This window comes from Dromiciops gliroides, chromosome 1 (assembly GCF_019393635.1).
Source record: "Dromiciops gliroides isolate mDroGli1 chromosome 1, mDroGli1.pri, whole genome shotgun sequence".
NCBI classification, from domain to species: domain Eukaryota; kingdom Metazoa; phylum Chordata; class Mammalia; order Microbiotheria; family Microbiotheriidae; genus Dromiciops; species Dromiciops gliroides.
This window is the reverse complement of record NC_057861.1, coordinates 51,810,291-51,825,076: the sequence shown is the minus strand read 5'-3', so window position 1 is coordinate 51,825,076 and position 14,786 is coordinate 51,810,291. Positions and strand designations below refer to the sequence as shown.

At 53.8% G+C, this 14,786-nt stretch overlaps 1 protein-coding gene across 4 annotated transcripts; it reads left to right on the top strand.

The window, feature by feature from the left end:
* Positions 1 to 3,113: 3,113 nt before the first annotated feature.
* HOMER3 (homer scaffold protein 3) lies at positions 3,114 to 13,540 on the top strand. 4 transcript variants are annotated; one of them, XM_043976997.1, is made up of 10 exons: positions 3,114 to 3,207; positions 7,545 to 7,636; positions 7,754 to 7,910; positions 8,396 to 8,527; positions 8,705 to 8,812; positions 10,364 to 10,485; positions 10,747 to 10,903; positions 11,368 to 11,478; positions 11,846 to 11,932; positions 12,548 to 13,540. In XM_043976997.1, the coding sequence occupies exons 2-10, from the start codon at positions 7,626 to 7,628 to the stop codon at positions 12,737 to 12,739; spliced, it is 1,077 nt and encodes a 358-aa protein (XP_043832932.1). In that variant the 5' UTR covers positions 3,114 to 3,207; positions 7,545 to 7,625; the 3' UTR covers positions 12,740 to 13,540. The 4 variants fall into 4 exon arrangements, with proteins under 4 accessions (XP_043832932.1, XP_043832928.1, XP_043832930.1 ...); XM_043976993.1 differs by lacking the exon at positions 3,114 to 3,207 and adding an exon at positions 3,681 to 3,838; XM_043976995.1 differs by lacking the exon at positions 3,114 to 3,207 and adding an exon at positions 5,648 to 5,786.
* Positions 13,541 to 14,786: the final 1,246 nt, after the last annotated feature.

Sequence of the window (14,786 nt, the reverse complement as noted above, 5' to 3'; positions counted from 1 at the left end):
ATTCCCTCAAGAAAAAAAAAATCTCCAAGTGGCAGCTAGTGGGGGATGACCTATAGAGGAAAGAGCCTGTGAGCAGAGAAATCAGTTAGGAGGCCTTGGGCACACTCTGGGTGAGAGGTGATGAGGGCCGGCACCAGGGCAATGAATGCCTGAGTAGAGAGGGCAGGTGGCAGGTGTCTTGTGTGGGTAGACCAGACAAAACTTAGCAAGTGATTGGGTGTGAAGAGAGGAGGGGAGAGGCAAGAGGTAAGGACTCTGAGGATGTGAACCTCGGTGAGCAGAAGGAAGTGGGAAAATTAGGGAGGGAAAGGGAAATGTTTGGGGAAAAGATACCGAGTTCTCTTTTGGACATGTGGAGTTTGAAATTGTAGCGAGTTCTAGGCTTGGAGTGAGGAAGGCCTAGCCACATTTCTCACCTCCAACATTTAGAGCTGTGTGACAAAGGACAAATCACAACCTCTCTGAGTCTGTTTCCTCTGGAAAATGAGGGGGTTGGACCACAAAGCCTGTGACGTCCCTTCTGCTGCTAATTCTCTGACTCTGATGCAACAAATGGTTGGTGATTACTTAGGAGGAAGAATGAGTCTGGATAGAAAGACCTGGGGGTCTTCTGCAAACAGGTGAGAACTGACCCCCACCCCCAACCTGGGCAGCTGTGCAGAGATAGAGGACAACTCCATATAAGGGGTGGGACAAAGATGTTTCTCCAAACCAATGGGAATGAGGAGTAGTCAGACGGGCAACAGGAAGACAGAGAAGCAGCTCCAGCGTGAAACCCCAGAGAGGAGAGGGTGGTCCGTAGACTCAGTAAGTAGCTTTGGGAAGGGTGAGGAGAAGAATGAGCCTTAAGCAAAGGCCCTGGAATTCAACCAATAAGCGATCATTAAGTGACTTTGGAAAAAACAATTTCAATTACTGATAACGTAATAAACCAGATTACAAAGGGCTAAAAAAAGAATCGTGGACAACTTTTTATGGGAGTTTGGCTTTGAAAGGGATTAAAAACTATACGGGCGATAGCTGAAGGGGAAGAAAGGTTCAAGTGAAGGTTTTTTAAGGATGGGGTTTGGGAGGAGGACCCGCACCTAGAATGTAATTGAGTGTTAAGGGGTCCCCTGAACTTGCCTTTTTGAGGAGCCATATTTTCCAGTTGCAAAGCATTGTTTTTGGTGAGCATAAGTCAGAGCCGGGTGGCGTCCTAGAACACTTTTGCATGCTCTTTGTGAGAGGTGACGAGTGTCTGAACTAGGGCAATGACTGAGTGAAGAGGACAGATGGGAGATGTCTTGTGTGGGTAGACTAGACAAAAGTTAGCAACGGATTGGGTGCTGACGGAGAGGGAGAGAGGCTTAGACCAGACTAGATACCTTAGACTAGTCATATGAGCATCAGAACCCGAGAGGACCTTGGAGAGAGATCCTTTATTGAATGCACTCATTTCAGGGAGGGGAAAACCGAGGGCCAGAGAAGGCTGATGATTTATTCAAGCCCTTTATGGATGGAATCAGGACTAGAACCTGATTTCAGCAGTGTCACGAGGAGACTAGGGAAGGCAAACACAGAGGGCAAATTTAAAGGGATCCTCACCAAAAAGCCGCACTGTCAAGAATTAAAAATACCCTCTTGTAAACAAAACAAAACGAGAGGTTTCTGTGAACCGTGGGCCTCCCTCAATGCAATCACACATCTCTGTAACCTCTGCCCACGGACCAGATTTCATCAAAACCCATTAAAGAGTGATGAAAGGCTATGCCCAGTACAAACTTTGCTTGGAGATAGTGGCTAACACTCTCCTATATAGGCACACAACATACCCAGCCTTTGTCATGTTTAATCTGCTCACATCAACCCTGGATGGGGGAGGGGATTCAAGCTGTCCCCTCATTTTACAGAGGAGGAAAACTGGGACCTAAGAGGGAAAGCTCTCCTTTCTGGCCTACTGCAGTCCATGGTGACCTCGCCAAGTGATTCTGATCAGGCCTTCCCTAGGGAAGGGACCTAGTCCAACCCCTGAAGTGATGTGTTTAAGATGACAGCAGCAGTAAGTGGCGGAGTCAGGATTTGAATCCACCTCCCACCCATTCTTCTTTGCAGTGTGCCATAAGTCTATAAACCTTCCTTTTGGGTCCCTTCTGCAGTTCTTTTCCCCAAAGCATTTTGCTTGTCAGAAAAAAAGAATGGTATTAATAATCCGTAAGGAGAAAAAAAGTCATTGTAGTGCTACGGGAGCAGAAAAAACAGAAATGAGTTTGGAGGGGTGTGGGGGCAGGGGACCTAGCTACAACCCACTGGGGAAGCCTCTTTATTGGGCCAAAGTCCTCATAAACTACTTCTAAAAGCTGGGGTTCCTATGAGTATAGCCCTTTGTGGTTTGCAGTGTGCTTTCTAGACATCACCTCATCTGGGATCTGGGAGGCAGATGGGTAGGTGACTTGCCCACAGTCACACACATAAGAATCGGCCTCACCAGGGCCTGTCCAATTCTGCCTCTGAACCAGTCTAGCTCTCTTTCTACCAGACCACTCTTCCTTAACTTGTAGTCCATTTTATCTCTCTTGTATCAGGTTTCTCCTCCCTCTGAGGCTGTGAGCCTCATGCAGTTGCTAAATAAATTTGTTAAAAATTAAAGGAGCAAAGGAAAACATTAAGCAGCAGTAGGAAGGAGGAAAAGCACAGGATCCTGGGGGGGGGAAGGGAACCCCCAAAATACAGTTAGAGAGGCCTCAACCACCCCCAGCTCAGTCTAGAAATACTGTGGAGGAAAGAAATTGGAAAATTCATTGGATTATAAGATTCAGAACCAGAAGGGACCTTAGAAACGGTCTGGTCCAATACTGACATTTTACAGATGGGGAACCTGAGGCCCAGAGAGCACCAGGGAGACCCAGAATTTGAATCCAGGTCCTCCAACCCCAAATCCAATGTTCTTCTGGGCTCTCTCCCAGGGAGCCTGCAGTCTGGGTGAGGGAGTTGATACTGAACATACAGGAAACTGAGAAGGGACACAGGACTCGGTGCGATTAAGGGCTGGAGGGTGGAGTTTCAATTCTCCACCCTGGTGAAGCCTAGATAAAGGAGAGGGAGGTTGGTGGGCCTACAGTGACCCTGGGTACAGCTGGGGAGTGCCCACAGGCACCTATATCCTCATTAGCCTCATGAGCCCCGAGCACGCAGTAGGAGCGTTACCGTTGGGACCAAATGGTTGGGGTACGGTCTCTTTCTCGGTCAGCCAGTAAACACTAACTAAGCGCCTACTATGTGCCGGGCACTGTGGAAGCTCTCTCTGGACGCTGTATCTCTCTCGGTGTTTGTGACTTGTACCGGGAGCCCGGGGGCGCCGCCTCTCCCTCCTCCTCCTCCTCTTCGAGGCACCCCTGGCTGCCCGCCGCGCAGTGCCGCGCCGTGCCACGCGGAGCCAGCGCTTGACCACGCGGTGACCGGTCCCCGCGGGGCGGGGCTCGGGTGTCCGGCAGGTGGCGCCGCTGAGCGGGCCCGGGAGCAGGCAGATAAAGTCGGGGGGGCCGGGGAGGTGGGGGCAGCGCGGGGCCGGGACCGCTATGGGGCTGGAGGCTGCGGGCGGAGGCGGAGGCGTTGGGGCGCTGGAGCTGGGGCTGGGGCTGGGGCGGGCACTCCGGGAAGACAAAGGCTGCGGGGCGGCGGCGGCGGCGGCGGCGCGGGGCAGGGCGCGGCGCTGAGGCCGCCCGCCGGGGGCGCAGCGCGCACGGAGCCCCGGCCCGAAGTTGGAGCGACGCGAAGCGGGGGAGCGCACGGGAGCCCGGCCGGCGGCAGCTCCGGGCAACACAGGCGGAGCCCGCGCACGGTCAGGGGCAGCCAGCCGGTGAGCCAGCCTACCGGGGCGCCCTCGGCATTCCCCAAAGTTTGCGCCTCCGTGCCGCGGGCTGAGACGCGGGGGGCAGCCCCAGTCTGGAGGCTAGCCGGGGGCGGGGGGCGGGGGACGCGGGGCACTTCCCTCTCCAGGGCCAGCCTGGCTCTTCTCAGCCCAGCGCGGCGTGGATGCAGCGGGGGCGCAGCCCCCTCCGGCGGGCCCTCACTGGGAGCTGGGGAGCAGGAGAGGCTTGGACAGACAGGGGGTGGGGGCGCCCCCCATCCTCCTTTGCCAGCTCCGGGGTTGGAGAAGAGGGAGAAGATGGGGGACAGGCAGAGAAAGGGTTCCAAACCCCGGGACTGAAGATGAGGGAGGTGAGAGAGCCTGGCATACTCAAGGTCCCCAGCCGCGGGGCTGGAGATGAAAGAGAAGATAGGGGGCCCTCGGGAAGGGGAAGGGTTCCCTGCCCCAGGATTGAAGATGAGGAAGAAGACGGGGACAGTTTGAATAAGGGTTCCCAGTCCTAGGGCTAGAGATTGGAGGAAAATCTTAGGGAAGTGAAGCAAAAGAAGTCCGCCAGTTACAGGACGGGAGGTGAGACAAAAGCCAAGGCTTGGACCCGAGCAGCACGAAGCCCCCTAGTCTGAGGCACTTCTCGGTCTTCAGAGACACAGCATACCTAAACCTGGGCACATTGGATTAGGGGTGACTCAGGGTGGGGGGACCAAGAGAAGCAGCCTCACCTCCCCCATCTTTGAGAACGCCTCTGCCCAGGGCTAGTTTGTATGCCCCAACTTGCCAACTCAACGCAGCAGCTGCTTCCCACTGTGGGCACCACCCCCTGTGCCTAGCCCAGGTGTCAGGACAGGAGGAGGCTGGGTGCCCCAGTATCCAGGACCTAAGGGCCTTGAGCCTCGAGAAGAAGGGTTTCACTCCTTGGGCCCCTGGGAGCTGTGACCTTGGCTCCAGTCCGGCACACACTACCCTTCAGGAAGGAGTTGTGGGCTTAGGGGGGATTTTAGCCCCCTGACTCCCTCTGTTGTGTCAAGGCTCTAGGAGTTTGAAGTCAGTAAACCCTAGATCTGCACCCTGCCCACCCTCCATGGGGGCTGGAGGGGTGGGGTGGTGACAGATTGCAGACTGCCTGATCTGGAAGGGATTCTCATCCCCTACCCTGATTTTACAGAAAGGGAAACTGAGGCCCAAAGAGAGGAAGGGACTTGCTCAGAGTCAAACAACAGAGTCACTGGGAAAGCTAGAACTAGCTCCCTTGATTTCTAGTCGTGTTTTTTTTTTTCTATCCCCGGCTGATCTGGCCCCTGACCCCAAAGAACTTTTTCAAAACAACACAAGAGTCCAGCAGAGCCCCCTGGGAGTGGACTAGAGCCGGCTGGGAGAGGGGGATGGGGTTTGCTGTCCTTTGGGATGTCACCCCTCACCCTGTTCAGCAGCCAACCTCACCAACCCCGCCTGGAGCTCCCCAGAGTGCTAGCAGGGCTGGAGGGGAGATGGGGAGCCCAGATGGGGATGGGCCTGGCTTCTTGATCTGATTGGGAATAGCAGGGCTGGGGGAGCTCACAGGGAGCCTGGAGGAAGGGGGAGTAGGACAGACCGGGGTCTCAGTTCACTATTTCCTTCTGGAAATCCTTGGCAGGAAGCAGAAACCAGGAAGGGGTGGGGGTTGGAGGTGGCAACATAGGAGGATGGGGGTTGGCTGCCCCCCAGGGTGAAGGCGGAAAGGGGGTCCGGTTTCAGGCCGGGCCCATGTGACCGTCACAGCTGCAAAAGGAGGGGGGGAGGGAAGGAAGAGGGTCTGGGTTGGGTGGAGGTAATTCTCCTTACCCGGACTGCTGAAATACCCCCAAGCTCCCTTGGGATCATCCTCTTCACAGGCCCCACAGGCCCAAGGGGCTTCGGCCAATTTAAGCCCCTCTCTCTCCTGCCTAGACCCCGGCAGCAGGTTTGTGGGTGTGTTTGCATGTGTATATGTGTGTGCTGAGGGGTGGGGGAGGTGCTGTTACTAGATTTCTGGGTTCTGGGAGAAAAACTGGTAATAAGGAGAATGCTGAATTTAGGGTCAGGCCCTGGGATTGAATTCCATCGACGTACCTTATCACCTGTGTGACCTTGGCAAACTGCTTAACATCTCGGGGGGCTCTGTTTCCTTCTCCATAAAATTGGGGGTTGGACTGGGGGATCACTAAGTTCCCTTTCTGCTCAGGAGCCTGGGAAGCCTCTAGTCCAGGGTTCAAGGCCCTCATCGACATTGTGCAAGGTCTGGGATATAAGGAAGGGTTTGGGAACTGCTCAGTGAAAGTGATTAGGCCCCCTGACTATCTTGACTGCCTCACGGACCCACAGGGCCCCCAGGGCTTTTGGTCTCTCCCCACTCCTGTTTTGCAGGGTTTTTTTTTTCTTTGTTTTTTTCCTGCCTTGCAGTTTTAAGGAGGAGAGAATAGAGTCCCAGACCACCCCCAGGCTCTGCCTCACTTTCCCTCATTCCCCTGCCAGCCTGTGGTGCTGAGGGGAGATCTCTACAACTGAACCCCAGTCAGTGTTGGGAGGGGATAGGGAGTAGGGGACAGGATGAACTTTCCCCAGGGGCAGTCTCCTTGGCCCTAGGATCTGACCTGAGGCTTTGAGCCTGTTCTCCTTGGCTCCCCGGACCTGGAGTGGGGGCCCTACATTTTGGAGAGGACGCAGGGTCCCAGGGTGACAACAGCATCTTCTAGCCCAACTATCTTATCTTACAGAAGAAGAAACTGAGGCCTCCTGGGGTTCATTCAAGGTCATATTAGTAATGAGTAGCAGAAGCATCTTTCAAATTGATGTCCTGACCCTGAAAACTACTGTGTCAGGGTGCCTCAAGGGAATGATTTCGGGATGTAGAGGGAGGGGCCTCCAGGGCTGGGAGTTTCTAATCCGAAGGAGGTCAATCAGAATGGTGAAAGGACTGGAATGGGGAGCATGCTGGAGCCAGCCCCAACCCGCTCACTCACCAGCCGATTGGTAAATTTCCAGTGTAATTTACTTCTAAGAAATTTTGACAAAGGCTACAACTCAGGGTTTGCTTTATTATTGTTTTGTTGATTGCCTATATTGGAAATATCAGAGTTAATGTACATAATGGAGACTAAATTTAAAAGCATGTTGTGAGCACTTTTTTTCCCTTCCTGGAGAGCCTGTTGTTAAATATTTACCAGCATGTCATGCCGTCTAATGAAGAAACCTAGGAATAATAGGGGCTAAGTAAATGCTTGTTGATTAATTGGTGTTTAGCCTGGAGAAGTGATTTTAGTGGAGAGCATCCCCATCTTTGTATTTGGTTTTGTTTTTTTTTTGGTGGGGCAATGAGGGTTAAGTGACTTGCCCAGGGTCACACAGCTGGTGTTAAGTGTCTGAGGTTGGATTTGAACTCAGGTCCTCCTGAATCCAGGGCCAGTACTTTATCCATGAGCATCCCCATCTTTTAAGGATTTGAAAGCTGGTCCTGGGTCTGCTTGGCCCCAGAAATGCAAAAGTGGGAGCTGTGGGTGGACTTTGTAGGGCGGTAGATGTTGGCTCTATGTAAAGAAAGATCTTCAAAGTTGATTGGGCTGCCCCTTGAGGGGCTGGGTTCCCCCTGGTTGGAGGATTCCTGATCAGATTGGACAAGATGCCTTTGGAGGTCCTTCTGTATTCGGTTCTCTGGATTTATTTGGACTCCTTTCCCTGCCAGGGACTGAACCCTAGGGCCCAGCAGTCGGCTCTCAGCTGCCCCCGGGCGCCTTCACTCGGCTCCTCTGCCTCAGCCTGACCAATGTCCACGAGGTGAGCCAAGATCCCAGCCCCTGCCTCCCCCTCCATTCCCTGGGCTGTCCCTGATGGAGAGCCGGAACCCTCCGTGTCCCATCCGCCTCCCTGGGGCTGAGCTGGTTCCTTCTGCAGGGAGCAGCCTCTCTTCAGCACTCGGGCCCATGTCTTCCAAATTGACCCAGCGACCAAACGGAATTGGATCCCTGCGGGCAAACATGCCCTTACTGTCTCCTACTTTTATGATGCCACCCGGAATGTGTACCGAATCATCAGTGTGGGCGGGACCAAGGTCTGTGACTCCCCGGCTAGCCCCAACACCACGCATGCCTCTGTCACTTAACTTTCCTGACCTCAGTTTCCTTATCTGTAAAGTGAGGGTCAGGATCCCTTCCAACTTGAAATCTGTGAAACCGATTTCTTACCCCACCCCTAACCTTTGTCCACATCACCAGCATGGACACAGGTGTCTTCCTTCCCAAGGTCCACATGTGGACCTGGCTGCTTGACACTTCCAGCTAAGGACGGCCATTCTCTTCAATAGTAACATTTGGGAAGAGCCCTAATGTCTTAAGTCCAGAGCTTCCTCCCTTACTCTCTGGCCTTCAGAGCTCACAGGTGGACAGCCATGGTACACACACAAACACACACACACACACACACAGGACGGTAGGTTTTTCTTGTGACACACAGGGAATGCTGGGAAACTGCTAGTTCACCAGCTGCCTAATTCGTGCCCCTATTGCTTCCTCCCACCTGGCCATTTTCCTCCCCCAGGCCATCATTAACAGCACCGTCACCCCCAACATGACCTTTACCAAGACATCACAGAAGTTTGGGCAGTGGGCAGACAGTCGAGCCAACACGGTCTATGGGCTGGGCTTTGCTTCTGAGCAGCATCTGTCTCAGGTCTGGGAGTCTCCAGAGGGTCTGGGGGTGGAGATGGGAGGTAGGATGGGGGCGTGTCTGTGGCTGTGCAGTCTGGGGTGGTGGTGCAGGGAGGGGAAAGGCTACAGTGGACCTGGGCTACTGCCCCTGACCGTGGCCCTGACCCCTTTCACCTGACCCCAACCTACATCTGTCTAGTTTGCAGAGAAGTTCCAGGAGGTGAAGGAGGCCGCCCGGCTGGCCCGGGAGAAGTCTCAGGATGGTGGGGAGCTCACCACCCCAGCCCTTGGCCTTTCTTCCCACCAGGTCAGTCCCCTGCTTTGAGGGATTGGGATGGGGAAGAGAGGAAGGAGCTAAGCTGTAGCCCCACCTTCCTGGGAGTTGGGGAGCTGGTACTGTAGGGCGATTGATCCACACAATGTCCTCACTACCCTCTTTTTGTTTCCGGCTGTCTCAGACCCTCCCCCAGGCCCCTATACTGCTCCACTCTCTTCCCTTTGACCCGATTCAGTTGGAACCGACACACTGTCCCCCCTGACAGGGCCCAACCATGTGCTGGGGTCTGTGAGAGAGAAAAGACCCAAGCATAGTTCTGGCCCTTGTGGAGTTCCTGGTCTGGTTGGGGAAGAAAAACCCACACCCTGGGAACAGAGGAGCGTGAGCAGTCCTAGTCCTAGGACATCATAGCCTTTGTGTACTTAGAATGTCTGGATTGGGAGGGCCCTTAGAACACAGGATGTCAGAGCTGGGAGGGCCCTTAGAACATGGGATGTCAGAGCTGGGAGGGCCCTTAGAACCTGGGATATCAGAGCTGGGAGGGCCCTTAGAACCCAGGATGTCAGAGTTGGGAGGGCCCTTAGAACACGGGATGTCAGAGTTGGGAGGGCCTTTAGAACACAGGATATTAGGGCTGGGGGGACCCTTAGAACACAGACTGTCAGGGCTGGGAGGGCCCTTAGAACACAGGCTGTCAGGGCTGGGAGGGCCCTTAGGACACAGGATGTCAGAGCTGGGAGGGTCATTGGAACACAGGATGTCAGGTCTGGGAGGGCCCTTAGAACATGGGATGTCAGAGCTGGGAGGGCCCTTAGAACACAGGATAGCAGAGCTAGGAGGGTCCTTACAACCCAGGAAGTTAGAGCTGGGAGGGCCGTTAGAACACAGAATAGCAGGGCTGGGAGGAACCTTAGAACAGAGGATGCCAGATCTGGGAGGGTCCCTAGAACCCACAAAGTTAGAGCTGTTGAGGTCTTTGTTTCATTTTAAAAGATCTGACGTTACCAGGTAAGACTTGAGCTCTACCAAGGTCAGATGCCCTCACTTTAGTAGCTGCCACCGTGTGCCCCCTGGTGCCTGCTGTGGGGAGCCCAGACACAGCCATTAGATTTCAGCTAACATGGATAACTAACTTTATTTTTTATTTCTAAAATGGGCAATACTCCAGTAAGAACAAGGATTCAAAGGGAGAGAAAACACCAAAGTCCAGACAAGTTTTCTGTCTCTGACTTAAGGCTCTTTCCCATTACGTTGCTAGTCACTTGCACGTTGCTCCTTCTCCCCTTACTGTCTGGCATTGGGGGAGCCCTCACTGCCTGTGCCCAGCTGCTCTGCTTACTCTCCACCTTCTGCTCCTGACTGGAAGCCCAGATGAACTCCCTGACCCAGGCTCTGGTCTCCTGGATTAGAAAGGAAAGCAGATCTTGTGTGGAGCTCTCTCTTCAGCTTGAATCTGGACATCATTGATAACCCTAAGCTCATCTCCCATCTCACTCACACCCCAGTCCCTGCCTTTGCCTTCTTTTGGGGGCCAACTAGCCAGAATTGGGAGCTCCATTCACAATCCCATTTCTCTGCCAGGTGCCCCCAAGCCCCCTGATTGGCACCAATGGCCCTGGGGATGAGAAGCTGTTCCGAAGTCAGAGTGCCGATGGCCCGGGCCCCACCGAGCGGGAGCGGCTCAAAAAGATGCTGTCAGAGGGGTAAAGGGGCAGCTTTTCGTCTTGGGGAGGGGCAGGCTTTGGGGAAAGGTCTATGAGCACTCACATGTCTCACACATATACTCATACACAGTCATATTCACACTCATATCATATATGTACACACTATCATACTCACTCCATATTCCTCCCATGCACATGCACACACCTCACATACACACTCAGATACTCACACACTCACACACGACCCCCCCCCCAGCATGATAGCGTGGGCCTCCCCCTCATCTCCCTGTGTCTCCCCAGCTCCGTGGGTGAGGTGCAGTGGGAAGCAGAGTTCTTCACCCTTCAGGACAATAACAACAAGCTGGTGGCCGCCCTCCGTGAGGCCAATACCAATGTGGAACGATGGAAGGAGCAGCTGGAGGCTTATCAGGAGGAGACAGAGCGGCTTCGACTGCGGGTAGGCATAGGCCGGGCTGTGCAGGGCTTGTTAATAAGAGATGAACCTAAGGCCAGGAAGAGGGGACTTTGCAACAAGATGTTGATGCCCAGGAGATGTGTGCTTCCTCCCATGGCAGTGTTCTGGGTCTTGTGACCACCCCATCCTGGGGTCTTGGGGCCTACCCCCCCTCTCCAGGTGCTTGCAAGGGTAGCTGTGCCCCAGGCTCTGGGAGACCACCTCTCAACTTGACTCTACTTGGGGCAGGGCCGCCTTTCTTCCACGCTGCCTACTGCCTACCTACTCAGCCGAGTTTGCCTCAGATGTAAGAATTGTGGGTGCAGCCCTGCTCTATGGCCCCGTGGGCCCTCAAGATGCTCCTCATCTGAGACAGATATCGTGGTGGGGGGAGTAGAGGGGTGTCTTGTAATGAGAGGAAAGGGCAGAACAGGAGCAGGGCTGATGCAGGGCCCTTTGCCTAGCAGGTGGCTGAGCTAGAGGCCCAGGGGCCCTCGGAGACCCCTGGGGAGAGCGGGAAGGACGGGCTGAGCCAGAGGCTGGAGGAGTTGGAGGTGCTGATTAAGACCAAGGATGAGGTGCGTGTGCCTGGAAAAGGGGGGGCGGGGCTAGAGCCGTGGGGGCGGGACTGTGACTTCTCCCTTCCCCATATTCATTTTCATGTCTATAGTTTTATTTAGTGCCTACAAAGCACTTTCCTCCCAACACCCTGACGGGATAGGCAGTGTATATTATTAGAATGATTTCCATTTCGAAGAGGGGGAGACTGAGGCCCCAAGGGGAAACCCGATGCTGGAGGTCACACAGTGAGCCAGGGAATTTCCCCCTGGCATCCATCCTACTGCTTCTCTAACCCCCTAACTTCTTCATCCCTGACTTTTGACCCTTGCACCAGACACCTGACCCTCAACCCTGACTCCCAAACCCCACCCCTCCCACTCTTAGGAGATCCAGATATTGAAGAGCCAGAAGGGCAGCCACCGGGAAGCAGAGAGCGAACGGGAGCGGGAGGAGGCCCTGCAGAAACTCCAGGTGAACCAGGAGGCCTGGCCGAGAGGCAGAGGCTTCCCTGACGATGCCCACCTCCTGTGGCACCCGGTCACTGGTGCACGGGTAGCCCTGATAGGGCTGGAAGGATGCCAGAGGTCCCCTAGTCCAATCTGCCCATTGTACAGATGAGGAAATTGAGGCCCAGAGTGATTGGTCTTAAGTCAGACAGGGCGTAAATGTCAGAGGTTAGATTTGAACCCAGGTCTTCAGTGCTGTTTCCCCTGGACCACACTGGCAGTAGAAATCAATCAGAAATAGTAAAGGTCACAGGGGGCTTTTAGAGTGAGGGGAGTGGTGGCTGGGAGGGAGGTTTAAGGTCCTAGAGGGAGTTTGTGCCGAAGCCAGGATTTCACCCCAGATCTGACTCCCAGACCAGACAGATCTCTTCCTAGAGAAATCCTTCACAGCAAGGGTGCGGTGTTGGTAGGGGACCAGAACGCGTGCCCACCCTGTGATTTTAGCTGGCCCTGCCCCCACATCCCTGCCTGGTCCAGTGCTTGCCTCAGGCTCCCCTGGGCTACATGTTGGGATGGGGAGGCCCATATGCCTCCTGGAGGCAGTGATCCCAGTGTACCCTTCTCCCATTTCCACACCCAGGAGCTAGAGAGCCGGTACACGGAGATGGAGCGGCAGCTCCAAGGCACCCAGCGCAGCCTGGAGGAGGCTCGAGGAGAACGGGAGCGTGCCCGGGCCGAGGTGCTCAGGGCTACTGAGCTCTTGGATGTCAAGATCTGTGAGCTGAGCGAGCTGCGCCAGGGCCTGGCCCGGCTGGCTGATGGTGCCCCATGACGGGTGTTCATGGGATGGGGCGGCTGGGCCAAGGGTGGGAGGGCCTGGATGCTTTCCTTAGCCTTCAAACCTGGCCAAGATGGGGTCTGTGGTGGCTAATGGGGCATGGCTTTTGTAGGGGGTGGGACATTTGCAATTTTTTTCCAGTAGTTTTCTATTTAAAGCAATCCTTCCCTCAGCCCCCTCCAACTCCTGGTGGGATACTGGATTCAGGGAGCTCCAGCCCCATCCAGCCAGGCCTGACTGCCTTTAGGCATCTGAGTCACGGGAGGAGGAGGAGGAGGAGGAAAGACTTCCCAGGCCGGAAGCTGGGCTCTGACTCAGGCCCTCAGGCTGGGGCATGTCCAGATGGGCTGTGGTTGGGGGGGGGGGGGAGGAGGAGGAGGTAACCTTGAACTCCTTAGAGCTTTGGCCCCTCCCAGGAAGAGAGGCAGGAACCCAGTTCACCCCACATCTTCCTCCAGTTCTGACTGCCCTAGAAATGGCCATTCCCCTAAAGCTGGCATGAAGGGGATGCCCCGGGCTGGATATTAAATGTCCCCAGTGAGGGGCAGGTCCCTAATTCTAGCTCCTCTCCCCATTAGTTAGGGTGGTCTGAGGGACCCAGGCAGTACTGCTGCTGGGAGGAGCAGCTGGCTTCCTCTTCTAGTCCACATGGAAGGGGAAGGGGTGGGCACGGGGAGGGGAGATGCCAGGGAAGACAGTTGTGGTGGGGGAGGGTTCATTTGTGAGACTTCGAATTTGTAGTTTTTTTAGTATCTGGGCAATGACTGTCCAGGGAAATTAAATTTCTAAACTTCCTGTGCCTGTCCCTGTTGCTCATTCAATTCATGTATTATTCACCTAGTCACCACATCATAAAGTTTATGGGAGGGTCCTGAAGAGCTGACCCTCATTACTTGGCACTTTGAAGAGAAGAGGTCTGGGGCTAGTTTCAGCCCATCTCACAAAGGAGAGAGCCAGTGTTCTCAGTGCCTCCTCGGTTGGACCATACAATGTTCCGGGGAGTAACCGACTTCCCTCCACAATCACCCCCCACACCCAGATTAGAGACCTAAAGGAAAGGGATAGGACTAGAATCAGATTTACATTTTAGTTTCAAGAAATTTGATTTTCTTTGTAATTTATACCAATTTTTTTGCAACTGAAAACCCTGAGAAGGGGATCATAGGTTTTGCAGGTCTGATGGCCAGAGGTGCATGACCCACATAAGGTTAAGAACCCCTCTGGTCCCCCCCCCACTTTCTTCAAGTTTTATTGGTGCCTTTATTTTTGCATCACTGTATTTTCTGTGGTCCTTTGATTGAAACAAGACTTAAGAAAAAAACTCCTGAGGTTGATGAAGTCTCCCAGTGCAGATGGCCACCACCTTACTAAGGGGCATTTTCATCCCCTAGTCTATGGGATCACTATTGATTTTTATTACTTGGACCCTAGCTTCCTTTTAAATGATTTTCCCTTTTATGCTATTGTTGTGATTGTTTACATTATACTCTTGGTTCTTTTGCTGATGTATTTGTACAAAACATCCCTGTCACTTCTGCAAATAATATTCACATAGTATCCACCTAGTAAACTACCTGGAGTCAGGAAGACCAGAGTTCAAATCTGACCTCAGACACAGGCTAGCAGTGTGACCCTGGCCAAGTCACTTCACTGCTGCCTACCTCAGTTTCCTAACTGTGAAATGGAGATACTAACAACACCTACTTTGCAAGGATGTTGTGAGGAACCAAAGAGATAATTGTAAGGCACTTAGCACAGGGCCTGGCTGGCTCTATAGAAATGACAGCTATTAACGATGGTTTGTCCAGTCATCCCCCAGCCGATAGGCATCCACTGTTTCCATTCTTTTGGTACCTGGATGTTTCTACAAATACTTTGTTTCTATCTTTAGCCTCCTTGGGGAATAAGCCCAGGAGCAGGATCATTCATTTTCTTTCTTTTTTTTTTTGAGGCACCTGGGGTTAAGTGACTTGCCCAGGGTCACACAGCTAGTGTCAAGTGTCTGAGACCAGATTTGAACTCAGGTCCTCCTGAATCCAGG